Here is a 26,792-nt window from a genome sequence, read left to right as displayed (position 1 = left end):
ATTACAGCAGAGGAACACCAGAGTGCAGGAGTCGCTGGCAGATAAATATAGCTTTTCTGGACTTCTTGCTGCCCTTGCAGATGAGGTCACATACATTTAATGGCTATTTTAAACTCAAGCACTTTTTAAGCACCCAGTGACCAGGGTCATCATTTTTTACATTAACAGACATTTAAAGGAACTAGAAAAACATAACAGCCCAGATACTTTTAGTAACTCAAAGTTGTTTTTCATTTCTATTGCAGCCTATATTAGTGAACTTTAGCCTCCTTATTTCAGCTACCTTTGAAATAATTAATTGCAGTTAACAGTCAGGAGCACAAAATAAAATTGCCCTCCTCAATGAATGTTATTTCCTTATCACATGTGAAAAGCCAGACTTTATTTTATATAAAAGAATATAAAAACAGTTGGTAATCATTTAGAACAAGAGTAAGGTAAGTATTATTAGGTTACAAAAATAAAATAAAATAATATAAAAAAGGGAAAAATCAAATCCTTTACCAGATGATTAAAGAACCCCACCTCTTTATATTTCTCACATAAAAATCACAGGAGTGTTGAATTAGGAATCCATCAGACCGATTTAACAAAAGTTTTTTCTCAGTGAAGCAGCTCCAGCATGTGGAGCTACCTTACATATTACAGAAAATAAGGGCATACTTCGGGAAACTAGCCCTTATAAAGCACAATTATGTTACAACTGTCAGCTATATTACCGAACAGTACTCACTTTTATTGTCTCTCAACGTTTTCATGCCAATGTATTTCATTAGGCAGTATGTCAATATCTTACTCTGTCCATGTAAAAAGGATTTTACATACTTACAGTTATTCTGTCCCTATGCTATTGCTATTCATGTTTCTTAAAAGCCATTAGCAAAAGTGGGATACCAGAAATAAGTACTTATGTGATTCATTGGCTTTAACAAATGAAGCTCTGAGAAGCAGCCAGCTTTGGAGAAGGACAAGACTAGAAATGGTCCAGGAGAAGGAGCCAAAAAAAAAAAAATCGTGGCTTAGTTTGAACACTGCCAAGAAACAGCTCTCTAACCAGAATGTTTAACGTAAAAGGGAATGTACACAATTGTAAAGCCATTCTTCCTGCTCGTTCAGCGGCATCACATGCTGAGAAACCTGTATACAAGAGAGAAAACATAGGTGAAATGGATGTTTATTGAAGATTTGTGTGTATGATACCTAAAATACTACAGAAGCAAAATTAAGTGCTTCAGAACTTATATCACAAACATTAAATGACAAACATTCAGCATCTCTAAAGAGAGCTTAGTATTTAATTTAATGACAGCAAAAAATCCGCAAGGGATGCTGAGCCTACAATTTGTGCTGAATGAAGCAGAAATTAAAATTAATAAAACAACTTACAGGAGCAGGCTATAGATATCTAAATTGTCAGTAGCAATAATAAAATAGGCCCATACCCTGCCAGTGTCTTGAGACTGATTAAGGTGGATCTGAATGCATCCACACTAGAAAGCTGTGAAATACAAAATTGTTCGGATTCCTCTTCTTTGAAAGGGAGAGGGCATACTTTTAGAATAATTAAAACTATATTTTCTTCATAAATGAATAAAGAAAAATATCACCATATTTTTGCCTCTGACTAGCACATGCTTGTTGTGCTTCTCAAAGCCATCTATATACCTAAATATAAATTGGTTAAGTAAAAAAAATACAGCCTCAGAAAAATAATATTAAAAAAGTATCAGTAAGTGGCACATGTGCCTGTTTCAGTTCAATGCATGTGTGAAAAACTGAACAGCTACATAGAGCAATCTGCACTGGGAAACATGGATACATCAAACACGCATGCAGCTCTGCAATATCAAGAGCTGTATCTGATCTGTACTGGTGATGAAGACAGACTTCTCCACTTGCAAAAGGAAACTGTAAGGATGTCCCATGATTTTTGCTTTTTGCTCAGATTTTGAATTGGCTAAACTAGAAAAATCTTACCGTCATGGATTTTGGTGCCACTTCCACAGCAAAAACGGTAAGTCCCCTGTTACTTAGGCAGTTCTTACTCTGCTCATTGTTGACATGAATTATCACTTTGTTTTCAGACTGCAAGTGAAAAAAGAAAAAAAAACCATGAAGAAGCCCATTAGCCTTAAAGGTTAAGTGGCTGCTCTTTATGTAACAATCACACATTGCTCTTACTTCCTCAACGATGCTATTTTTACAGGATAGGAGGACTTTCAGGATGCTGACGGCTATTCTCTCTGAAGAGTAAAAATTTCAAATGTACCTCAGCATCATCAGAGCCCAGACCCATTCTCAAAAGCCACTTAAGACTGATTGAATTAACTTCAGCACTTTTGAAGGTGCAACTTGGGAACACAGTTAAGTGAGACAACTATTTGCCATACGGTGTTACAGATGCTAAAACTTTACATAATTTCAAAAGATGACTGGACAAGTTCTTACAAAAAATAATAAATAAATACAAAAAATAATAATAAAAAAATGTGGAGGGTTTTTAAGCACAAAGAACACATTTCTGTCTCAAGTAGTCCTTGAGTTGCACATCACTAGTGGCTAGGACTGTGATCTGGAGAAGCGTCGCTAGATTTGCCCAGTTTTTATACTTGCAATATCCCCTGCAGGACATTTTTTGAGGCAGGGCACTGACTTAAAATAATCTTTATGTGATATGGTATAGCCATTCTGCTTTTCAAAAATCCTATCCCTCCAGCAAAACACCACTTCCTCAGGAGCTCATATTATATGTTCTTAAATTCTCACCAACCATGTAGGCATTCAGTGGAGACGAGGCTCCTAACAACTGACGTTAAATGACCAGCGTAAGGAGTAGGAGCACCCTTCCTATTTCACTTTCTTTCATAAATAAATGACCACTTGGACTGCCCCAAATCAAAGACACACCAGACACAGGTATTTGTAAGAGATTCTTGTCAGGATGTGACCCATCACAATCTGCTGCTCGTGGTTTGATCCTAACTCTCCCTTGGGAAAAGCAGCTAACCTTAACAGAGATTTTTAAAAATATCTCGACTTAATTAATAAATTACAGCCACTGAAAGAACAGACACTCTTACTAAAGGTGTGCAAATGCTTCCCAGAAGGATCCAATATATAAAACTGAAAGCTGAGGTGATGGAAAATTCTTTAACCACCAGTTTACCCCAGGCAATATGCAGACTCGTGGCCTAAGGACATGCTACTACACCCTGTATAGTACATTTTCTTAATTTAATTACAGAATAACAAAGACACAATTATTTCCATGGAAATCACCAGCACAATAACTGAGGGCATGATCAGACTGCTTACACTGTGGAAAACTTAGAAGAAGGCAGATGCATGAAACTTCATTTTTATTATTTCTTTCCAGATGTTTACAATACAAAAAGTCTCCAGCCAGCAAATTCTCTGATGAGATTTGCTTCAATGCAGAGCAGAGCTATTTATGAAATGGTGTAAATGGTAACGGTCAGTGATTTTAACCAGACAGCATCCAGTTTCCTCAGCAGAGAGCTTGTCTCCTTCTCTGACATATCCCCAAACATATAAATAACTCCAGTATATCTACCCTAAAGGGCGAAGTGCACATCTAAACCTGTGGTTCCAGAGAGCCTCAGCATTCAGTCCTAATATTAGTCCACCAAACCACACCCTTTTGTGTGTCTGCCCAATTAAAAATACACTTCTTTCTGTGAACTTTTAAGGCTTAAAGCATTGCAAATTTAGCATCTTACTGGCATTTATTTACTCAAATAAAAATGGCATTTATTTACTCAAGGTTCCTGTTCTAATGAAATTAAGAATGAATGGAACATCCACTAGGATCTATGCAAAAAGGTTTAAAATCTCTGCATCTCACCAGCCACTTTTGCCTGGATTTATATTTGTTAGCAGAGATTAATAGTGAAGTAGACCTGTAAGACTAGAAAATTAAAAATTCTTTCACAATATGCCTCTGAAACACAATCAGTGCAAATCACTTTCCCATAAACACTGAAAATATAAATGCTGTAGTCTTTGCTCTTTCTATAATTCTATTCCCTGTTCTTAGTAGTATTTGTGTTCTATTATAAATCCGTCTCCAAAAATCATCAAAATATTGAAAAACTGAAATTTGAAGACAAATATTCTGCACTGCTAATAGAACCTCATTACCATGAACTGTCCTTTCCAAAAACATTGGAACTTTTGAGACTTTTGAACTGAGTCATATCTCAAAAAGAAATTTGTATCAAGCACATAGTTATTTTTAAATTAACTAGATATAGTAACTTGCTATCGGAAAATGTAATTCTCAGAAATGAAGCACAGAGGGAAGAAGAGCAACAATCATGGAAATTAACACAAAGTAACTTACAGAAGTATCATGCCATACCTTATTTTCAATGACAGAAGTGATTCGCGTGCCCGTTCTGTAGGTATAGACAATTATGTTTTCACAGCCATCCATTACTTTGGCATCTCCTTTATTAGCAACAGACTTGCAAATAGCCCTGTTGAGTTGCCAGCTGCCTGCCTCTAGATATATGGCTTTAATTCTGGGTTTGCATTTTTCTGCATAGATGTCAATGACAAAGGGGCATGCCTGCAATGGAGTAAAAAAAGAGTTTTATCATTAATTTACCCTCGTTTTTTCCCTTCAGATTTTCATCCATAGCTCATAAGTATTTGCATATATGCTCTGAAGAGAAATTATCCAAACATAACTGTGTCACTGAATAGTAAAATTTCAAAACCTGAAGCTGTGGTGATATTTTAAATGTATCGTGAGGTAAGGACAGATGAATGTTCTTCATGCCAGTTACAGTACAGTCAATAAACAAGCAGTTTGATGCCTTCCACTCCAACATAACCAACCCTTCCTCAATTACCAAAATATATAGGAATTAAGATGACATATGAACGTCAGTGTCCAAAATACAACTGTCTGCTTTACCTGTCACACTGTTGCTATTTGTGCCATTTCACACAGATTTAAAATATCTGCAATGCTGCATTAAGCACTCTGCTCTTACCATATCTTGGCTAAGAACAGTATGCGTAACAAACAGGAGTTTGAATTTTCCTAGACTAAGTAATAGCAGCTTGGTTTCTTTCAAAAAGCTGTTGGACCTTGGACCTGCTAGGATTTTTCAGTACTGTCTTGAACTTGTTAGGCTCAATGTTCCTGAAATAACAGATACTAAGTCTTCAAAAATCCAGGAATTAAGAGGTTAAATTACAGACAGAAGTTAAGTAGATACACATTTTTAAATGAAAAACTAAAGCATTCAGAAAGCTCTGTATTCCTTTAGAAAGCAAAAACTATAGCCATAAACCACAGTTAATAATAAGGACAATATATCTACAAGATATATCTAACTTGATAAAAACCTCCTCAAAAATCTTCTTTCTTAGAGGATAGCTCCCTCTTATGGGTTAAATGCAGAAAGACAGTTTTGTACTTGCAATGTTGATCATACTTGCAGGAAAAAGAGAAAGTGCTACCTGTTACATAATCATTCACCATGATGTCTGGATTTTCACTGAAGCCAGCTTTTCTTGGAGGGAAAAATGAATTATGAAATTATCTACACATTTAATGTTTTTAATGAATTTTTCATATTTTTTTTCCCTCTTCATTCAAAACATCTTATTTCTTTAGTAAGAACTATTAATGCCAACACTGATAGTGCTTAAAAAAAAAACGCTGATAAGCACACAGAAAAAATAAAGAAATAATACCTGGTTCATTAAGTAAATGGTATGCAACCCAAAGCCCTTTCATTAAAATTTTATGTTAAACATGTTCAGACACAGTTGTGAAAGGCAACAGTGAGCCACGTCTGAAAATTTTTAACTTAATCATGTTAAAAACAAACTTATCCTCTTCAACACAACACACTCCAATACTTTCTAAATCCATTCTAGTCACCTTGTTCTCCATCTGATGTTTCTGTATTAATTTCCAAGTTACTATAAGCAGTAACAAGTTGTTTGCATTACAGTAACATTTCTGTTATATTGTGACAGGATATTCAGGCTGGATATCAGGAAAAGGTTCTACACTGAGAGGGTGGGAGTTGGACTTGATGATCATTGTGGGTCCCTTCCAACTCAGATATTCTATGACCCTACGACTGTTTGCTTATTTTGCTGGCCCAAGCCATAACAGAACTATTTTACATAGAGCAAGTCCTGCATTTTGTAGGTTTGCTGACAGGTCACAGTTCTGCCAGGTCACTGTCTTCTTATTACTGCTCACCAACAAGGTATGTGGATTCTTTCAACAGGTATAACCTGTTGAAGATTCCTTCCTGTACAATCCACAAAATACTGACTTTCTCTAAGACAGAAGGTGAATTCTCTATTTCAACAATACTAGGGTTATCCTAAGAAACAGAATGAATATTTACTGAAAGTCTTAGCATAAACCCTGTATTAGCAGTGCTTGCACTGAATCACTGAACTACTGAAATCAATTTATGATGGAAATAAACAATCCTGCAATTAAACACGTGCAGCAGGTTGTATGTGAAGCAATTACTTTTGCTATACAGCTATCATACCTCTGTCATTTCTAATGCTTTATTGTAGCCCAGCGACAATAAAGTGACCCAAAGGTCACTAGGATCCCCTTCACGGTCATTGGCTTCCATGAGATTCAGATCCAAAAATCCTTGTCTTGTTAGTTCATTCTTCTTCATATCAAAATTCTCTGTTCAAAAAGAAACAGAAGGTAACACTTCAATGTCTGATCTCTCTGCAAACACCCTTTGTCTTTCCAAAGCCAAACTCCCACTTAATGTTAATGAGGTCTCCAAGAGGGAGCCATCTAGCAGCCTCAGGCTGTCCAAACATGATTTGGGAAAGAATGCCCTAGATAAGACGCATGGTTTTTGCAGAGCTTCGCTGCGGGTTTTAGATAACGACAAGAAACAGCTGGCCCCTTGTATTACCTAAGAGAGGGTGAGGTTTTGAAACAGAAATAATTCTTATCGTTTTATTTATTTATTTGCCAGCAGTATCTGTTGTGGCTGAGATTTGCAGAATAGGGTATATCAGGAATGGAAAATGAAAGTCTGGTGGGGCCAGCACCCTTAGCGCTTGAGGTCCTTGATATAGAAATGATTTACTTAGTTCTTAAAAAGCAATAAAATGCCAGTAATCCTAACAGCCCTCTCTTGATAGAATATGGTAGATTGACCACTCTAATGTCAGCAAACACATAATTGAAATGTCCTTGTGTCAAGGATTTTTAAAAATGGTTTTCTCATCTTCATAACAATGCTAAATCTTTACTATATATTATTAAAAAGGGATTACCAATTTAATAAATCTATCTAAGGGTACAGATGCTGTAATAAATGGCTTGAACTTTGGTGTCAAGATTTATGATATTCGTCTGAACCCTTCAACTGATTAATGACCTGGTAATGCATTCACCATATTCTCTTCTTTCCCCTCTTTCACCCTTCACACACCCACACCCCCCTCCTACTCACATTAAGACTAGTTCACAAATGCGTAACACTGACAAAGCAACCAAGTGGGGAATAACATGGAAAGGGGTGAAAGAGAAACTGATTTATAGAAAAGTATTTTTGTATGATCTTTCCATAATTTGGGAAAAACCTCCAATATCTTTGAGTGATTTGGGGAGAAACAGTTGGCAGAACTTGCCAGATCTCAGGCCCAAATTAATCCATGTGTCATAGGCTACAAAGCAGTTGTCTCTAACAGATGCTATGGGCAGGTATGTGATGTGCCACACTGGCATTTCAGACATAGGTTGCAGAAAAAGTGTATTTTACACAGGAACTTCTAGATTTCGTACAATGCCTTAGAAATTTCCAGTTTGTCCAGTTACTTCAGCTAAACTGTCAATGCTTTGAAACCACTGCTTCTACACGCTGTGTTACCAGGGCAGCCTATGGTCACTGCTGGTTATATTTTCCTAGCCCTGTTATGAGGTGAATATGTCAATTCTAAGGCCTTTGCGATGCCACAGAATTCCTTTTTTCTCAAAATTGACATTTGTGGCCCAACGCTGCTCCTGCAAGCTGGCAGGATGTCCAGTAACATCGACGAGATGTATCTGCAGACAGAAAACAAAGTACAGCTGGAAGAAGCTCAGCTATCTGTCAGCTTCCCCGTCTCACTCATGGAAGCCTCAGAAATCTCCCAGCACTCATATAGCACACCATGGACAAACTGACACACCGTATACGAACCTTTGAAAGACAGATTTCCAATGAAAAAACTGCTTATATCTGAAAAAATGTATAGTTGAAATAGGTGTTTTCTAATGTCTAATTTTCTAAGCAACCATAATAAGCTCTAGATGCCTTTGTAAGCATCTTACATGATTAAATGTCCCTCTCAACACCTTGTGAGATATGAAAGCAATATCAGCTTAAACTACAGAAAGGAAATTGAATCAATAAATACCTGTTACAGCCCAATTCTCTATATGATCTGTGATTAGAAAACCTGTGCTTTTTGGCAGCCACAACATCTTTAACTTACAGAACTTTGCAATTAGCAATGGGAAGAATTTTCTTAATAGGTCAGTGGCACACAAACCAGAACAAAGCAGAACAAAGGACAGGAGATTGGAAAAGGAAGAAAAAAAAAAGGGGGGAGAGGGGGGAAGAGAACAGTATCATAAAATGGTAAAAAATTTCTTCCTAATATGTAACCTAAAGCTACCCTTTTTTAGTGTAAAACCATTACTCCTTGTCCTATCACTACACTCCCAGACAGACTCCCTCTCCTGTTCTTAATATAGGCTACAAAATACTCAGCCCTTCCACACTATATACCACTTTACACATAGTAGGGTGCTACAGACAGGTTGCAAGTAGATTTATAGCCCTAATTAGTTGTATCAAGTGCAGCAACAAACTTACCTTTACATACAGCCCACGCTTCCTCATCACATTTCTCACCACTAGTTCTCAGCTCAAAGAAATTGTATTCCTCCAAACTCAGGAGGCCGTTTCCATCCAAATCAATTGTTTCAAATATATCCAATAAAGCTGCTCTGAAAGACGAAAAAGGCAGAACTATTTCCAAATACTTGAATTTTTTCTACTGTTTCATAATATTGTTGATAGCTATTCAGTTTACAACAGTATTTTAGTAACGTACAGCTACTAAAAAGCTAGATGTTATTTACAGTGCATACTTCTGTAGCAGTTACTATGCCTGTTTGAGAAAATGACTCACTGGCACTCTTTGGTAAGAGCTAGTTCACTGTCTTCACCTCTATACACCAGTTTTGCTTCTCCAGTAATCTGTGTTTTCACCTTCTTCAGCCTACAGCCCGTTGTGAATGGGAGTAGCCAGTAAAATCCTGATGCAAGCTCCCCTTTCCATCCAGACATCTGCTCTTAAAAAGAAATCTAAGTTACTTCTCAAATGATACCTTCCTTTATTACAAATAATAGTCAAACAAAAGTGATTAATTACTTGAAAGCACTGGTAATGCTAGATTCTTTCCTAAAAAAAATGTCTACAGTAAGATGCCGTGTGATGTCATTTTGAAGACCCAAAACTAGTGAATCTCCTAGCTGCAATAAAAGTTAGGAGATTTTTGGGACGAGAAAGGAGAGGAGAGCAACTGTTACCATAAATGTCTAATAGCAGTCCTATCATTTTTCAGATCTGTAACTCTTTACAAATCTTAAACTTCAAAACAAAAGCAGTCAGAAACAGGCTGACAAAACCCACTGAGTTCATTTCCTCCCTGATTTATCAGGTTTGTTCAAACTAGCAAATCACTATGTAAAAATTCACAAGCAACTTGGGGTTTAAGAAGCAAGTTGAATACTTTCTGAGTACCAGTTGCTTCTCCTCCCTTCTTCCTGCTATAGTGTCAGAATGTTCTATGCACCATGAAGTTTAAGATCTTATATATTTCAAGCAGAAAGAAAATAAAAGGGAATTGTAACAAATATTACCTTTGGTTTTGCATTTATACGAACACAACTGAGCTTCCACAGTTATACGGATAACCAGTAATTTGGCCACACTTGCCAACACACTACTTCCCCTACATGAACTTCATTAAAATTCCAAACATGTGGCTTTCAATTCACCCCATCCAAAGGTAATAACTAAGACAGTGTTACATAATACCTTGTGTAAATTCTGTCCATTTTGAAAATGAACAAGCACAGAACAACATTTCTGCTCTCTTTTTTAGCCTGATTAAGTACAGTTTTGAATTCCTTGCCAACATATAAGGACTCCCATGCAGCAAAAACAGATACATTGAAGATATAAAAAATAAAATAGGAATATAACAGAAACACCTAACCTCTTTGTTTTGTTGCTCAGTAAAGCTCACAAGCTGTAGATTTTCTTGGGTTTCATTTTCCTTCAGAACATACAAAGCTGTATCCACTGACAACCAATGACAAGATTTTCCTAAAAGAAAAATAACCCCAAAACAAATGCTTTACATTTCAAAAAAAAAAAGAAGTTTTGCTTTGTTTTGTATTGGAATTCCAAAATTAATATTTCTATTGTATTTACAGCATTGATCCCTGTTAATGTAATAATATAAAAAATCTATTATATAGTTCAATGTTTTCTACAATTAGTAGAGCATTACTACTTTTTATACTAAGGTTTCTTGATCCCAGATATTTGCAATTAAGGATTTTAGGAAAAACTTACATCATACTCTCTTCTGAAGTTCTATAAAATATTTTTTTATTTTAAAAATATTGCAAAATTTATAAAAGTTTTGCAATAAGCGTAATATATAACAAAATACTGTGAGAGATAGAAGGAAAGTTGTATTAGCAGGAGGAAAAAAAAAATATTTTTTTAGAGAGGAAATTGCTCTGAAGAGATACAAATACATTTACCTTCTACCTGACGAATGTTTAAAGGCTTGATAGTAATACACACCGTAGACCTATGAGGTATGTGCAACCTGTATTTGTGACTAATGATTTCACCATCTTCTTCTAAGTAGAAGCATCCTCTGGATTGTGCACATTGCCATTCCTGGAAACCAAACAAACACAAGGGTTGCCTTGATCTTTTATCAAAATAAAGACTCCTTTTCTGAAACATATTGATTTGATAATTTAATGAATGCTGCATAAAATTCACCACAAGGTGTAGCACTGATCTTCTGCTCTTTTTTAAAATGAATTTTCTCGCATAGTCCTTTTCATAGTCAGGTTTTGTGTATCAGTAAGTAACATTGCTTTGCTTATGAAAATGCTTAAAAAAAAAAAAATGTACAGATTACCCCAAAGCCCTAATGGTTGAAATTAAATTTGAATTGCCAATAAGAACCAAACTGTATTCACGAAATTGTCTAGTTGTGTGGTTTATCACTGAAACACTGGAATTTTGTTACTTTACTTCCATCAGACCAATCAAGCAAAAAACAAAACAAAACAAAAACCAACAAACAAGCAAGCAAAAAAAAAAAAAAAACTGATTAGCTGAACAATGAGGAGTTATTGCTCAGATGAGTGCCAAACAGAAGTACTCGTAAAAAGAAGTGATTCTTCTTGACTTCTGTTAAAGCCATTGGACAGCCACGTGCAGAAGATAGCAGCGTTTGTGAATAGTACAGTTCCTAGAGAAGCCATCATTTTGCTAAAATGTTAAAACAGCTACAAGCTTCAAATTTATTTTTTTTTTTAAACAGTAAGTCACTATTTTCAAATTCAAATATTATTTAGCAAAAGAAAAATAAAGTCCTTATAGACATGTTGTATGCCTCAAAGAACGGAAGACATCCTTGATTTTACTTCCTTGGCCTTGATTAAGTCCATTATTTCCAGTTACTTTCCTAGCAATGGAAAATTAAGTTTCTGAGCACAGCCTAGCAGAAGAACATGGTGTAATCTCAGCAGAGAGCTCTGTCCAGGTGGCTGTACTTATCTATGCAGTGTTCAGTGTAAGAGCTAAATTAACCCAGATATCAGAAGTGAGCTTGTAAAACGTGGGGGTCTGCAGAAAGTCTGCACGCAACTCCCAGTAAGGAGACTGACTCCTACCTAACTCAATTTAAGGCCAGTCTTCATCAGAGTGCCATGTCTCATTTCACAGCTCTAAAAGTTAGTCCTCACTGCAATGCATTCACAGTTGGTGGTACTTTGCAGGCTATGACCTAAAGGTGTCAGGCAAGAACTGGACTTTGCTAATGCACCTATACCCAGGATGCCAAATAACACAGTTGGTAACAGATGCAGCTCTGATCCTCAATTTTTATTTCTCCACTCAGAACTCTACATTTCTTAAGAATATTTATGTATTCTTATATAATATAGCTATGTATATATATATATACATTTCTTAAGAATATAAATTACTCATTACTTAAATTCATTACTCATAAATTTAAGAACCTTCAGCCCTGGCCCAGAGTTTTGCCACCAAATTCTACAGAAATTCTATCAAAACAGTTAAGTAAGAGTTTGACAATGTGTTAGAAACCAAATATTAAACTGTTATCCTTGCAGAGAGCATCAGGTGGTGCTATATTCTCTAAATTATCCATGTCAAACTAGTAACAGGGATGTAAATGTAGGGAGCTAAATGATGATTGTGTGTTGGACTGGATGATCTTTGAAGTTCTCTTCAACCTGAATTATTCTAACCTATTTTCTTTCAGGGAAAAAAAATAATATATAAGGGATGTACAAAATGGCGTGAGAGGAGAGGAGAGCTATGAACATATTCCATGGGTTTTGAACTGTTTAAGTGTAGATGTTCATCATATTTTGACTTTCACTGTAATCTTCTGCCAGAGAAATGAAATTGGAATCAGTCCAACTTCACAATGGCAATCATGAAATGGTTTGGGTTGGAAGAAACCTTAAAGATCATCTAATTCTAACCCTGCTGCCACGGGCATTGACACCTTCCATTAGTCCAGGTTGCTCAAAGCACCATCCAGCCTAGCCTTAAACACTTCCAGGGATGGGGCATCCACACAATGTTTACTTCTTGTCCCCAAAAGACACATGAACTGCAGAAAAAAAATTACTTTTTCTACATACTTTTATACTGTGGTCTCAAGGTGCACATTTTTAACACTTCTTAGAAGTTTCCTGTTAATGTTTTAAATTTCTACAGCTGTTCTTACTTAACTTGCAGAATAAATATATTTTCTACATATAAGATAAAAAAGAAGAATCTGGGGGCTCTAGGTTCCAATCCGTAGCTCAAATGACTTATTGTGTATAATAAGTTCATTGATTTTGACAGAGCTTGTGTTGGATCCTTAATAGTTAGGGTGAACATATTTAGCAGTTCAATTTAAACTTATTCATGTTTATTGATTGATTTAATTTTTATATGATGCTTGTCAATAGTATTCAATATCCGCAGCTGCTTTTTTTCAAGGCAGTTCTTACTGGCTTGTACAAAGCAAGAGGGATCCAATATTGGGAAACTGTGCAATGGTTTTATATACTACATATCATGTTTGAACAAGGTGAAATTGCAGGTTAAATTGCATGGAGGTCCAGATACCTAAACAGACTGCAAAAAATTCCTTTGAGATTATGTTTTTAAATTTTAATATAGAACAAATGTCACTGTATGGCAATGCCGAAGATATAAAGGACTTCAGAGTTCAATAACAAATACAGAGTTGTTATTTGAAACAAAAATGTAACTCATGAGAACAATCAGTTCAGTTTTCTAGCAGCAGTTATACTATGTGGTCATAACCATTTTTTTCCTTTTATACAGAGGTCTCAAGGTGCACATTTTTAATGTATCCTAGCAGTTTCCAGTTAATGTTTTATATTTCTACAGCTATTATTTTCTGTTGAAAGAAAACTAGTAAAGGTTCAGTCGAGAAAGGGAAAACAAAGGAAAAAGATCAATATTAACACTCTACAAATATTGACTTAGCAAAGTGACTTTGTTGTCTTTCTCCCACAGGAATTATATTGAATGAGTGATTTATTTAAAAGAAAATACTGATAGAACATATTAGTCTAACTAAAAATCTATATTTTCAAGCTACAGCATATATTTACAAATTAATGCCCAGCAAACTGAATATGCTCAGAGATCTGTTATTTATTTCCAATTACCTTTCATATAAAGGTTTATGATACACAATCTTTCAGACTACTTAAGCATTTAAAGTTCTCACCAACCTAATAAATTATTCAATTTTAAATTTCTCAAAAAGTCATTAAACGTTTTATCCAACAGTGGTTTCATTTATAAAAAACACACTTTGTTCTATTAAACCTTCACACCTGAAAAATTATTTTCAATAATTAGGTGTCAGCAAAACCAACAGTATATAAAAATGTTAGTAATAACACGTATCAGGAAACCTCTTGATAGTTTATAGCTGCCCTTGACAAACTGTTAATAAAACATAAGCTAAAAATCAGAGAAAAACAGTTTCTTATTTAAAATGCAGTAACATATGTGCCTAGAGGAAAACAGAATAATCTCAGTAGGACTAGCTTACATGATACCTTTATTGTGTGTGGCTCAATTAGCTTTGTGTTTCTGTTGCTACTGGCATCCATGCTGATAGTGGAAGAAACGGATGCTTTGCAACCTTGAGCTGATAAGGGTCTTGAAGGAGTTCTGCTGTCACCTATAAACAGATATTTAGTTATTATTGCATGATTGTATCCCACCTCTACTGCTATTTGTCATAAAACCTTACACAGACAGAAAAAAAATTGAGTAACAAGAACTTCAATCTGATAAACTGACTTCCCTTACAATAATTTAACACAATCATTCATTAACCAAACGTGTTTACTTCCCTGACTGTGCATCCCAGGTGAATGGGCATACAAATGGAGAACCTTGGAATCCAAATCTGCCTGAAGGACAAGAAATTGTTACCACGGGATTCCATTTACCTTGGAATCAAGGTAAATCTATCCTAAGTGGATAAGTTTAACCTGCTTCAAATGCACAGTTGCCCAAAGCAATTACTTCCAGGCCTTTACTTTCTGGTTCCTTATGTTCGAGCAACTTTGCTAGTACAGTTGTTGATTTAGCTACGTACATTCAGTTCGCACTGCTGTTTTGTCATCTGTGCACTTCCTTAGTATTTCTTAGAACTGAAGTAACTTAAACAGTATAGACTCCATATAAAAAGTAACTGTGGACATTTAGCCACAGTAGAAATGAATGTTAGTTGACAACAGCCTCGCTAATCTGAGAAAAATTAGAGCAAATACTCAACTGCTCATTGACCCAGAACACGATCTCTAAAACAATGAAAGCTCCTGTTACGAAAAATAAATACCTTTTGTTGGTGCTAGTTTGTGATCAGTCTTCCTGGAGATTTTTGGTGATGGTTTCAATACTGGCAGCGTGATCCCATCAGTCGAAGTTTCACCTTCACTTCCAAACTGCTGACGCTTCAATCGACCATCAATTTCCAGTTTCTCTAGTGCAGTCTTGCAGCACTGCTCACTGGTTGCCATATATAAGTCACAGAACTTGGGACAAAGAAAGGTAATCTGGTAAGCAAAACATTCTTTCTCAGTTTTAAGAATTAAGATGTAACATTAGTAACCAAATGTCAGTCATTGCATAGAGATGCTGTCAGAGTAATCGATAAGATGCTGCATCTTGAAAATTAGATGCTCAACATATACATGTTGTACATATTGTCCCCCTGTACAAAGAATTGTGAAATATTACACACACACAACAATCCTCATAAGTTAGCTAAGTTTGCTTTCAATTCTCATCTTTATTCTTCCATTCCTTTAACCTGTATTTTCAGCCATGCTGTTAGGCTTTGCACTTTTAGCCTCTGCATAATGCATGAGGTTCACTTGCAGCAAGGAAAATGGCCAGGGCACTACCCTGCCAGAAAAAACAAGGGAAATAGAAATACATACCAGAAGACATAACCATGTTCCAGAACATAGGGAGATGGTGGGCTGGGGTAAGGTCATCACTGGACCAACACATGTACTGCATTTGATAATACCATTACTTCCCATAACATCAAGAACACATGATATCACTGTTTGCCATACCTTCTTGTAGTCGAGTTTGCCACTGCAGTTAAAATCGGCTAGGTTAGTTATAGCACTCACTTCATCCAAAGTCATTTTTTCACCTTTCTGCAATTAAAAACAAAAAAACCTCAGGTTTGGATTCTAGTGAATGCTGTAGGTGATCTATTGATCAATCAGGTAGGTGATTTGCACTATCTGAACCAAGGGAGAGACACATACATGTGCTTCCCCTTCTGCTGCTCCTTTGCTGTACAGATAGGGCTTCAGCAATATGAGAAAGTATTAAAAACATCCTTCTGCCAGTTTCCATCAAGGAGCAACTGCTGAAATGGACAGACAGGTCATCAACTGAAAGACTATATGGAATGGAAGAAAGATCATAGATGGCCACAGAAAATAAGACCCAAAATTGAAGAGAAAACAGAACTAAACACTTCAGTTATTGATTCTTTTGATCAGGAATAGTTTTACTATCCAATTTCCAAAATCTCTACTAACGGCTACAAATGGATATTAAGTTTCAACTGATACTTACTGTTGTAAGAATTTTATAAAGTTCATTGTGTAAAATATATCCAGTGTTATCTGTGTCTATTTTCCTAAATGCCTCAAGCAATTCAGTTTTTGTGGCTGGTGTTTCTTCTTTTAAAATACTACAAAAATCATCAAAATTCAGTGTAGTTGTTTGTGAAGTCCAGTATTTATTAACTGTCTTCTGAGATGGATTTCTTCCAGCCTGTTGAAGTACTGAACAATAAAACACAATATTAAGTATATACTCCAGCTGTCAGTAGAGAAGTTACCTCAAAACATCCTTTAATCACTTCCCATGTTCAGATTTTTTTTTATTATTTTTTAAGCACCATCAATCCAAGGGAAAACTGGCTCTAAAAGACAGTTTTGTTTATAATCTCAATCCTGCGTTCTACTGATACAGACCGATGGTGACCTTCCCTGGCCTTCAGTTCTGTGGTTAGTACCAGGCAGCTCAGAGCAACCTGAGGGGCAGCTGAGCACATTGGCTGCAGGCAGTGCCTGTTTCTAGGCCTGCATTCTACATAATCCCTCACAACGTATGATCCAGCACAGAGATGACACATCCATGCTGTTGAGAACCACTTTCTTCTACAGAAAAAGGAAGAAACCGGACAGCAATCTTCTAATAACAGAAAAATATCACAAGAACCATTATTTTGCTTAAAGCTTACATCTTTACCCATGCTAACCTTGGGCACATAGCAATTGTAGCACACTGTTCACTTACATTTAACAGAGTACCCTTCAAATTTGCTGTATTTTTATATAACCTGAGAGATCAGCACTTGCTACACACTATGCCTCCCAAGTTTGTAGTTTTGAAAGTTCAGTTCGACTGAGCTTTTTATTTATACTTCTTTACAGACTGATTCTGCTAAATACCCCAAGTAACATTACAACACAGGAAATGAAACTACTACCTGTAAAGCAAAACTCCTACAAGTAAAATTCTGCAGGGCCGATCTCTAAGTGGATGATGCACAGTTTAGATTACTAGCCAAACAGCTGCTTCAAAGGTAGAACCACTCATGATAATTGCCAGAATTTTAGTTGCAACGTAAGTCTATAACAACTGTCAGTAGTTACACATTTTAAAAGAAGCAGATTCTTTTATATCTCTGAAAAGACTGGGAGCCTGAGCTACTACTTGCTCTTTCTGAGTTGACCTTGAAACCAAAATGCCCAGACACCTGGTATGTACAAAGTGCCATATGGATAGAGATGAAAGCAAACCATATATGAAAGAGATGACACTTGTTCACACCACTCCTATTTTAAAATCCAGATTATCCAAAACTATCGTTAGGATGTTATAAAAGCACTTTTATTGCAGCCCAGAAAGCCTGGACAACACTAAGTCATAAGTCATAAGGTGGCTTATGTGGAGGCCTCGTGTACTTTAGGCACGGATGATGCAGCAGTTAGTGAGAAATGTTTCCTCACATATGCAGAAAAAAAAAACATGGTCACTAGAATTATGATCCAACTAAATGATTTGATAACACAGCTTGGTTTTGTCTTCAGTCATTGCTTGTTTTTCCTTACAAAAGATTGCAATGCCACAATACACATACCTCTTACTGGCATCATAATCAACGAGGAGGACTTTAGAAAGCAACCTGCAGTATCAACAATCCCAAGCACATTATGAGCTGTACCTCAAAACCCATAAGATCAAAATAAAAACGATGACTTTTTAAATGACACATTTGGGGTCTTTTCATCTAACTGAAGGTTTATGTCTCATACTTTCTTTGTCAACTCTGTGGGCTAGAAACATTTCTTTTCAATAAAGTAAGCTATGATTTTCACATAACCGCAAAACTCCAGGTAGAAAATAGGACTGAAAGACACTTCATGGGTTCTCTAACACAATCCCATGCCATTACATACAACACAAATAATCCTTTTCATGAAAGGACAAAGATATAATACAGATGGGAAAAAAAAAAATCATTTAATCTATGGAAACACTTTAACTTATGGGCAATTTTAATAAGAGTAAGAATCCTTAGGAAATGCCAATGTCTGAAATAATCCATTTGGTCACAAAAATTTGGCATAGTAAAGGCAGCATTTTCACATATTACTCAAAGTAGCTTAAAACTGTTCTGTGAGACTACCTTTAGGGATGGTAAATGATCATATCCACACCTCTGACAAAACCTCTCCTACGAGTCTGCAAAGCTTTGTGTCACTCAATGCCAGTTACCATTGTGATTTTCTGTGATGATAGGGGTAATTGTCCACTAGAAACTGAACTGAGGTCAACTCACTTCATCATGTGTCAGGGAAAGGCAACTATTGCAGAAATGTCACAGTCCAACAGCAGAACCTGTGCCCACCTCATGTAAGCAACAATGCTGCTATTGAATTTGGCGGTGTTAAACAACTCACTTAGGTCCCCTGTAAGCTGTCAGCTGGTATTGACTTTTGCCCCTTCACAGTGGTGATTTAGAGCTGAGAAGCTCTGTATACTATTCCCAGTTCCATGAGCCATCCAACACCTAGCAACAAAGATTAAGGATTTGAGGAAAATGAAAAGCATTGAGGAATGGTAGTTTCTATAAACTTTGAAAAATCACTGCGTGACACGTTTTACAACAGGTAAGTGATGGACATGTCTTCAAAGATACAGAAACCAAAGCTTGAAATCTGAACCCTAGCTCAAACTACTGTAAATCCCTTAAAGTAAGTACCGAGTTTATGCACTGGGACACTCTCAGTGCTGAATTACTGGCTGCTGTTAGTAAACTACCCATGGCAATCACCACACACAACAGTTATGGGGGGAAAAAAAATCAAATCATTACCTAAACGGAGTTGTTCTTTTGATTTAATATTTTCTAAACTGCTTTTTAAAACAGTTAGATAAGCTGCTCGGCAGTTCTTGTAGAAGATTGCTTCCTCTGCTTGCTGGGACTTCTTTGCTTGAGGACTTTCTGAGTGTGTGACTTTCTGGTCACAGAGGGACGCATTATTCTCAGGACTGCTGGCCATTCTGTAAAGAACACAATCACAGTTAGAATTTGTTACTCTTTTGCCTGTTTGATAAGTCTTCTTTGTCCTCGGTTGCATGGATTAGCACAAATTATCCTAACATCTAGACTCAATGCTTCCCATTTCCTAAATGAGATACTTATCTACATTTGTAGGTAAATGCCATGAGATCTGCAAACAAAAATAGCTTGAGTTATTGAGCTACTCATTATGCACAATTTGTTTGTTATTGACAGTAAAAGGTTGTCTTTTATGGCATTTTATTTTCATTTCAGACATTTGACACCACAGTGATTACAAGTTCGTGTTATTTGAAAGCATAATAGCAAATTTTCAAGTTATCATATCTGATGCAAACCATTTCTATCTGTGTTTAGAAACAAATCAATAGGACTTGTCCTTATAACGTATTTCCACTAGAACTTCCACTCTTCTCATGCTAGCTACATTCTCCTAATGACAGAAACAATGGAAAAAATTGTACAGAAGTGCGCTTGTTGGTTCTGATGAACTCACCGCTATTTTGCATGATTTGTCACAATGGGAAAATGAACAAAAATGCTATATACCATACCTATGATTGTTTTGCTCCCAGCGCCACTCTTGTTGTTGCTTATTGGTCACCAGCAGCTGCAAAAATGGAGTGGTTTGGGGGGAAAAAATGTCAGTTTAAGCATGGCCACAGGTTGCAGCACAGACTAATTTAAAAAGCTTTTTTACCAAATAGCAATAACAAAGTAAGTACCATATCCATTCTTGATAGTATTCAAGAGCTCTGTGGCTGCATGATCACTACTGACTTGGTCATGGGGGACTCCTAATTACACTTGTTGGTGTTAGCAGCAGAATAAAACTCCCCTTTGCCCTCCAGAGAAAACAGCAGGTGAGCGTGTTTATGTTGGACTGTATTCGTCAGCATTCCCTCTATCACCTAAAAGTTGACTTTCCTCTTCTGAACTAGCTGAAAAACTGGATAGTTTTATACAGCTTCAGCAGAGACACCATGTAACGTCATAAACACCATAAAACATTCAGTGTTTAAAAAGTGACACAATTATTAAATTGATTACATGCTTTTTTTCTTGTGCCACCCCATATCAGAAGGGGCTTTTGTTTTCTGTTTTTAGTTATAACTCCTTAAAAAGAATGGCCAATAGTAGAATTGGTCAACATTTTAACCCATCAAGCATGAAGTTAAATGCTTAATCCTACTTTTAAGACTTATTTATTTCTGTTCCTTATGTAAGTCTGAAGTTAAGCACGTACAAAACTGCCTTAGGACTTTTAAGTATAAGAACGCTACCAATATAATTGTACAATAATTTTTGAAAAATCATTATTTTAAATGATTCAAAGCAGTAACCAGCATCGTTTGCTCACTAATGGCCAGTAAACTTTAAGAGCAGCTTTCTGCTTCCACCAAAGGTGATCAGGGTTTTTAGACCACCACAGAGGGACACTAAATCGTGCTGTACTGTTGGTCTAACAGCCTCTCATATTATTTTACCCGATGTTGACTTCAGAAAATATATTCCGGTATAATAAATTGAATATCTCAAGTTCAGCAACAAGACAACAGCATCGCGGGGTCCCCTTCAGGACTCATTGGATCCTTACTTGGGAGGCCTAAATCACTCTCACCTCCTTGAGTTATATAGGTCTTTTACACTTGGGAAAGAAAGATAATAATCACTTATCATGGATGAAGTACCCTATTTATAATACACAGACCGCCTGCCTGACACTTTAATATTACACCGGTATTAAAAGGACCCCACAGGGACGCCGCGATACAGTCTGGTTCCTGCAAACGGGTGTCACTATAATTAAGCACCAGCGGTACACACACACACACACACCACGCAAGTAGGTTAAAGTCAAGGAGGAAAAGAAGAAGAAATGTTAATTTTCCAGCAACTTGTTTATAAAATGTGCGCCCTCGCGTGAACCCCTCGGGCTCCCCGCTACAAGCCAAGGGTCCGTGGCTGCAGCTCTGACGGGCAGAGGCGCCACAAACAGATCATAGCTCCAGGAGAGAGGTTTGGGGCCGGCAGGACACGGCCCAGAGCGGAAAAAAAAATGAACTTTTGGACAAAAACCAGAGCGAGGCGCTGCTCGGCGGCAGAACAGCGCTGCGGGATCGCACCCCTCAGGTCCCAAGACACAAAAACCCGTGGCAGGACCTCGGAGTCCCCTCCTCGGCGAGGCACCTACCGACCTCCTGGGCTGGCTGCCGGCTGAGGGGGCAGCTCCCGGGACTCCCCTCACCACACGAGCTCCATCCCGGTGGCCTCAGAGGGCTCTGCTCAGCCCCAAGCCGCTCAGCCCGCTGAGGGGCCGGGTAGCGCCCGACCTCCCCGAGACCCCCAGAGGGGTGAAGCTCCGCGCTCGTCCCAGGGCCCCGAGCACCTCCCGGCAGCTTGAGGGACCGGGGGCTCCCCGCCCCGACCACCGCCCCCGTCCCGCCCCCCAGGGCCGCCCACCGCCCTCCCGGCTCCGTTTCCAGCCGGCGGCGTTTGGCCGCTGCACGGCGGGGCTCGGGCGGGAGAGCTGCGTGAGGCGGCGGCTGGAGGCGCCCTCATGTCGTAGGTAGCGGGAGCCTTAAGGGGGAGGGGGGGGGGCTCGGTTCTCTCCTCCTCCTGACGGGGCAGCTCGGGCAGGGGAGCTTGGTTCTCCTCGTGTGGGGTTGGAGGGGTGGCAGGAGCCCTGTGGTGGGGTTATGGGGTCGTGCTTGATCCAGCAGCCGGGCTGTGTGCTGCTGGGGGAGCTCCTGCTTGCTGTGGGGAGGGCGCGGGGCTGGCTGGGCTGTCTTTCCGCGGGGCTGTGGCTCTTCACGTTGGCTCTGTCTGGAATAAATCCTGTCCGTTTCGCGATTCTGGCCCTGTTTTGTGGAGTTTTGGCCTTCTGAAGAACAACTAGGGGGGAGAAAAAGTGCAGGGTGTTGCTGATTTCCACCCCGGTAAAGTGAGGCCGTGAGGCGCCAGCACGCCGCCTGCGTGTGGGTTTGGGGTGCTGTCCCGCTTCACAGCTCCTTACAGCTTCAAAGTTAACTTTTGTTAAATCTAGCGCAGTCTTCAGCTTCTGCCACCTTTACTGTGGACTGCTGGAAGTTAAAGTAATCGTAGAATGGTCACACAGAGCAATTGATCAGTACACAAGCTTTGATTTCTGGTGTTTAAGTCTGTTTAACTACCAACGTGGATAATGATTGTGCTTTCCTTCTGCTTTTCCAATTAACAGTACAGTTTTGTTGGCAGGTTCTAAAGATGGAGCAATACGGAAATAGCATAGAGGTGCTTTATTTTTTCCCCCAGTCAAAGCAGAAACTTACGAGGAAGCTGAATGAAATGGCCTCAAAGTGGGCTACAATAATCCCCAGAGTATTTTTAATGAAAGCATATAGTCATAATATATATTTTTTTGTATCCTAATCTGTCTGTGACTGCTATCATTACATTCATTCATAAACAGATTATGATGGAAAGAAAGAGAAGGATATGTGGAGTTAAAAAGAAAATAAGAAATCCATTTCTTTACAGAAAATTAAACTGCATACCTAGACTCACAGTTAACCTCAGATTAGTGGTTTCACCAAAACAATATGTGAGTGAGCAAAAATCTCTGAATATTAGTGAGGAACTGACACCGTGGCCTAGAATGGTAGGTTAGCAATACGCTATAGCAGTAATATGCAGTTCTTACACCTGATAGATCGTTGTACATGATAGATAGTTGTACACCCTGCAAGTAATCCTTGCAGGGTGTACAACTAGCTATAAATGTGTTGTCATACTCTGCGTAGTTCAGAAAATACAATAAGCCTTGTTAGGGAATTTTGAGCCAATTCAAGAGTAGGAAACTCAGATAAATAAGTTGTTGTAAACTGTAATCACATCTGCATGATCTTTCTGCCTCTTCTTCACACTGGCTAAAAAAAAGGTAAACCAAACTAAAGTTGGTGCTCTTCCTCCATGGTGTTTCCTAAAATGGGAATTTTGGGGAATTTTGTTTGCACTTAGATGTGAACATCAAAAGATGTTCATCTTTTGAAAAATCTGAGAACAAAGGCTTTGGCTGACTGGGTCTCCAAAACTCACCCAGACATCTAACGTGTTTCGGTGGTCCTAGCCAAGGAGTGCGTTTAGGCTAAGAGCAGAGATGCTAACTTGTTTTGGCTGAACGGCAAATGCCCAGAGATTTTTGCAATCTCTTGTTATAGAATCAGAAAGACAATTGCTAAAAAGAAGACGACAAGCAAAAAAGGCTGCTGGGTAGGACAGAATCTGACTGGGACGAGCAAGGCTAAGCTGACCTCCTGAAGCCAAACGTGTACCCGTACAGCTTCTTCTAGTGTAAAAGTGCTTGTCTGGAGTGAGGCTGCTTCTTCAGCACCAGGGCTCAGGGTGTTTGCTGGGGTTTTGCAGGCCAGCAGAGGGCAATTCGGGCTGTCTACAGCTCTACTGCCATACACAATATTTGACAGACTTTAAATAACATGGTCTTGACCAATCCACAACTTTTTCTGTACAAAATTTTCTAAATGTTTATAATTTAGTGCATTTTTCATGCAATTTCTCATTTATCTTTATCCTACAGCTATGTTCAGTCCAGATTCTCCTTTACTTTGGCTCTCAGCATCTTTTGAAGTCCGTCATAAAAACTTCCATCATCACAGGCCTTAGTATAACATGCAAATGCATTGGCCCCTAGAGCACCCTTTCGGAGTAGATATATTAATAAATATAATGTTTCCCTGCTGCCACTGGGGTGGAAGATGTAATGGAGTCTGCATTCCTTAAGCAATATGGATTGTTATTTAAAAAGGAAATACATTGTAAAGAATTCCATCAAACCAGTACAGCTTTGACTGCCCTTTGGCAAGAATTTCAGTCACTTTTTTTTTAATTTAAATGTTACATGTTTACTTGGCTTTTTTTTTTTTTTGAGATAGAATACTTCTTTTTTTTTTTTTTTTTTTTTTTTTTTGTGTGTAATGGAGATGATTGTAAACCAGTATTCACTAAAAACCTTTACCTGAGTTACATTTCAAAGATGTGTTTTCCACGTTCCAATTTTTACAACTCTTTTAATGCAGGTTTGGAGCAGTACCGTAAATTAGAAGAGGATGTGTTTGGAATAAGGTCATCTTAATTCCTTACAAGACAAAACATTCTTTTCTGAGATGAAAATTGCGCTAAATTCTTGAAATATGATGTATTTTCCAAATCTTGTTTAATTTGATACAGTATATATGTTTCTTGGGGATTGTTCATATAAAGATTTTAGGTTTTTTTTCTTCATTGTTTTATATAATGCTTTAAACTGTTGTTAAGATTTAAGAATGTACTTTAAAAGTTTCAGTTGTCTCTGGGAAAAATAGTCTTAATTTATGTTGACCTTTCTTTCCTTTGAGCTTTTAGTCTGCATTCAATAAAATTTTGATGACTGCTCTTTAGAAGACAGCTGTACGATATAAAGTATTATAAATATTCAGCTTTCCTCTTCTAGCGTTGCCATTAACAGCTGGGCATCCAGTTCAGCAGAGCAGATTTTGCAGAGAGAGCTTGGCATGTTCCTGAATCAGTATAGTGAAGAAGACTAGAAAATAGTTTCTTATGGTTTGGGGACCTGTAAAGACATAGAGCATCTGTTCCCCAGTTAAGTCATAGTCTGGTAGCACTGAATCATGTTAAGAGCTAAAATGATGGGAAGAACTACTTTTTTCACCTTGGCTGTACCTGTGCTTTAAGTGCCTGATGCGTTATTTCTACTAATGGAAAAATAATTTCAACCCTTGCTCGGAAGGTAGGTAAATAATAATGCTTTTGCATTTTTTCATTGTTTATAGTCCTTTAGAAAGAGACAAACGAACATTTTGTGTTCTGAGCAATTTCACTTAAGTGTCTTAATTTTTATCTCTGGTATAAAATGGAGAATTGGATTTTTCTGCGCAAACACTTTATCCTTCTAAACAAGCCATGTTTTTGTTGCACAGTATTTTAATCAGTTAATGTATTTGTTTTAGATGAGATTAGTTTTCTTGTGCGGTATAAAAAAAAAAAAAGCAAAACATATGAAAAAGAAAAATGTCTTTACAATTACAGATTATAAACCTTACTACTAGAAATCTTTGTGTTTAGATGACCATAAAATTTGTCCGTATTTTTATCTTGCAGAGCTAAGAGATCACTGAAGTTGGATGGTGTTAAAAAATATAATGTAAGTATTTTTGGTTTATGGAATAATTTAGGATACGTGTGTGTGTACATGCACATATATCTGTATATAAACATGGCATTTCATTAGTTATGCTTATGTTACAGATTGGTTGCTGTCCAGAAAAAAATCTTAGGAAGGCACAAAATTACTGATGGAAATATTAGTATAAAATCTGTTGTGTTCTATTTGTCACAGAACTGCCTGGCTTTAAGTAATGTATAACTGAATGAATCATTTGAAAATAATGGGTGAAATATGCATATTTTTATTGCCTTCCCTATTTACTCAAGAGCTGAATGAGTTAAGATCCTTGGTGAAATCATTTATTAGAAATTAGCTCCGTTATCCTGGAAGCAAATGTTCTGCCATGTAATTGTACATGTAACAATATGGAATTATGATAATGCTGTAATCTGCATATTATAAACTGCAAAATTGAAATGAAAACATTAAAGGCATTTTCATGACAAGGATATAATTACCTCCCTCAGCAAATCTGGCATAATGAAACAATAAAGTACTAACACTGCAATAAATTTCACCACAGTTATCACAATAAAAATAAAATTGTACTGTTGCTATTATTTTTTGTAAATGCAGCTATAGTATACTCCCAGTACCAGCATGTCATGACATATGTCAGTTTATTATCTGCTTCTACCAACAGTGGGTGTTGCTGCAGACACCAATGCAGAGAAGCTTATGAGGATAGCAGTATTTAAAAGAAGGAAAATTTTGGAAAAGTGTATAAAGAGGAAATAGCTGGTCAGTAAATGAGCTCCCAATAAATCTCCACGTCTGTGTCCTTTTGAAGAGCTTTGTTTATATGCAGCACGTACTTGGAAGTCTCGCTGGTAGTTTGCAGAATAGAAATGTGCAATTCTAAAAATTTGCTAGATTTTTTCTTTCTTTAAAGAAAGATGGCAAAATACTGCAATGGCACTAAAAAAAATCATTAGCAATTTAATTAGCAGCTTAGTGTACCATTACCCAACTTGTTCTACTCAGAATGCAGCTGTGACTGTAATTTTGCATCTGTTTCTTGGGTTG

The 26,792-nt window shown here is 37.4% G+C and overlaps 2 protein-coding genes across 5 annotated transcripts in view; one reads left to right on the top strand and one right to left on the bottom strand.

The window, feature by feature from the left end:
• Positions 1-245: 245 nt before the first annotated feature.
• EFCAB7 (EF-hand calcium binding domain 7) lies at positions 246-21,937 on the bottom strand. 4 transcript variants are annotated; one of them, XM_082766551.1, is made up of 15 exons: positions 21,738-21,937; positions 20,098-20,153; positions 19,337-19,524; positions 16,522-16,733; positions 16,005-16,091; positions 15,260-15,455; positions 14,469-14,593; positions 10,866-11,007; positions 10,310-10,419; positions 9,217-9,374; positions 8,898-9,031; positions 6,555-6,703; positions 4,382-4,591; positions 1,978-2,085; positions 246-1,137 (listed from the first exon to the last, which is right to left on the bottom strand). In XM_082766551.1, the coding sequence occupies exons 3-15, from the start codon at positions 19,521-19,523 to the stop codon at positions 1,063-1,065; spliced, it is 1,893 nt and encodes a 630-aa protein (XP_082622677.1). In that variant the 5' UTR covers position 19,524; positions 20,098-20,153; positions 21,738-21,937; the 3' UTR covers positions 246-1,062. The 4 variants fall into 4 exon arrangements, with proteins under 4 accessions (XP_082622677.1, XP_082622678.1, XP_082622675.1 ...); XM_082766552.1 differs by having other exon boundaries at positions 21,742-21,937; XM_082766549.1 differs by lacking the exon at positions 20,098-20,153.
• An 89-nt stretch (positions 21,938-22,026) lies between these two features.
• ITGB3BP (integrin subunit beta 3 binding protein) overlaps positions 22,027-26,792 on the top strand; it is a 28,937-nt gene continuing 24,171 nt past the window's right edge. Inside the window, exons 1-2 of the mRNA XM_082766454.1 lie at positions 22,027-22,108; positions 25,700-25,742. Of these exons, the coding sequence (XP_082622580.1) occupies positions 22,104-22,108; positions 25,700-25,742 (48 nt within the window). The 5' untranslated portion in view covers positions 22,027-22,103. The remainder of the gene's footprint in view (positions 22,109-25,699; positions 25,743-26,792) is intronic.

Source organism: Aythya marila (assembly GCF_965140915.1).
Source record: "Aythya marila genome assembly, chromosome: 8".
Classification (NCBI taxonomy): Eukaryota; Metazoa; Chordata; class Aves; order Anseriformes; family Anatidae; genus Aythya; species Aythya marila.
This window is presented reverse-complemented; position numbering and strand designations above follow the sequence as displayed.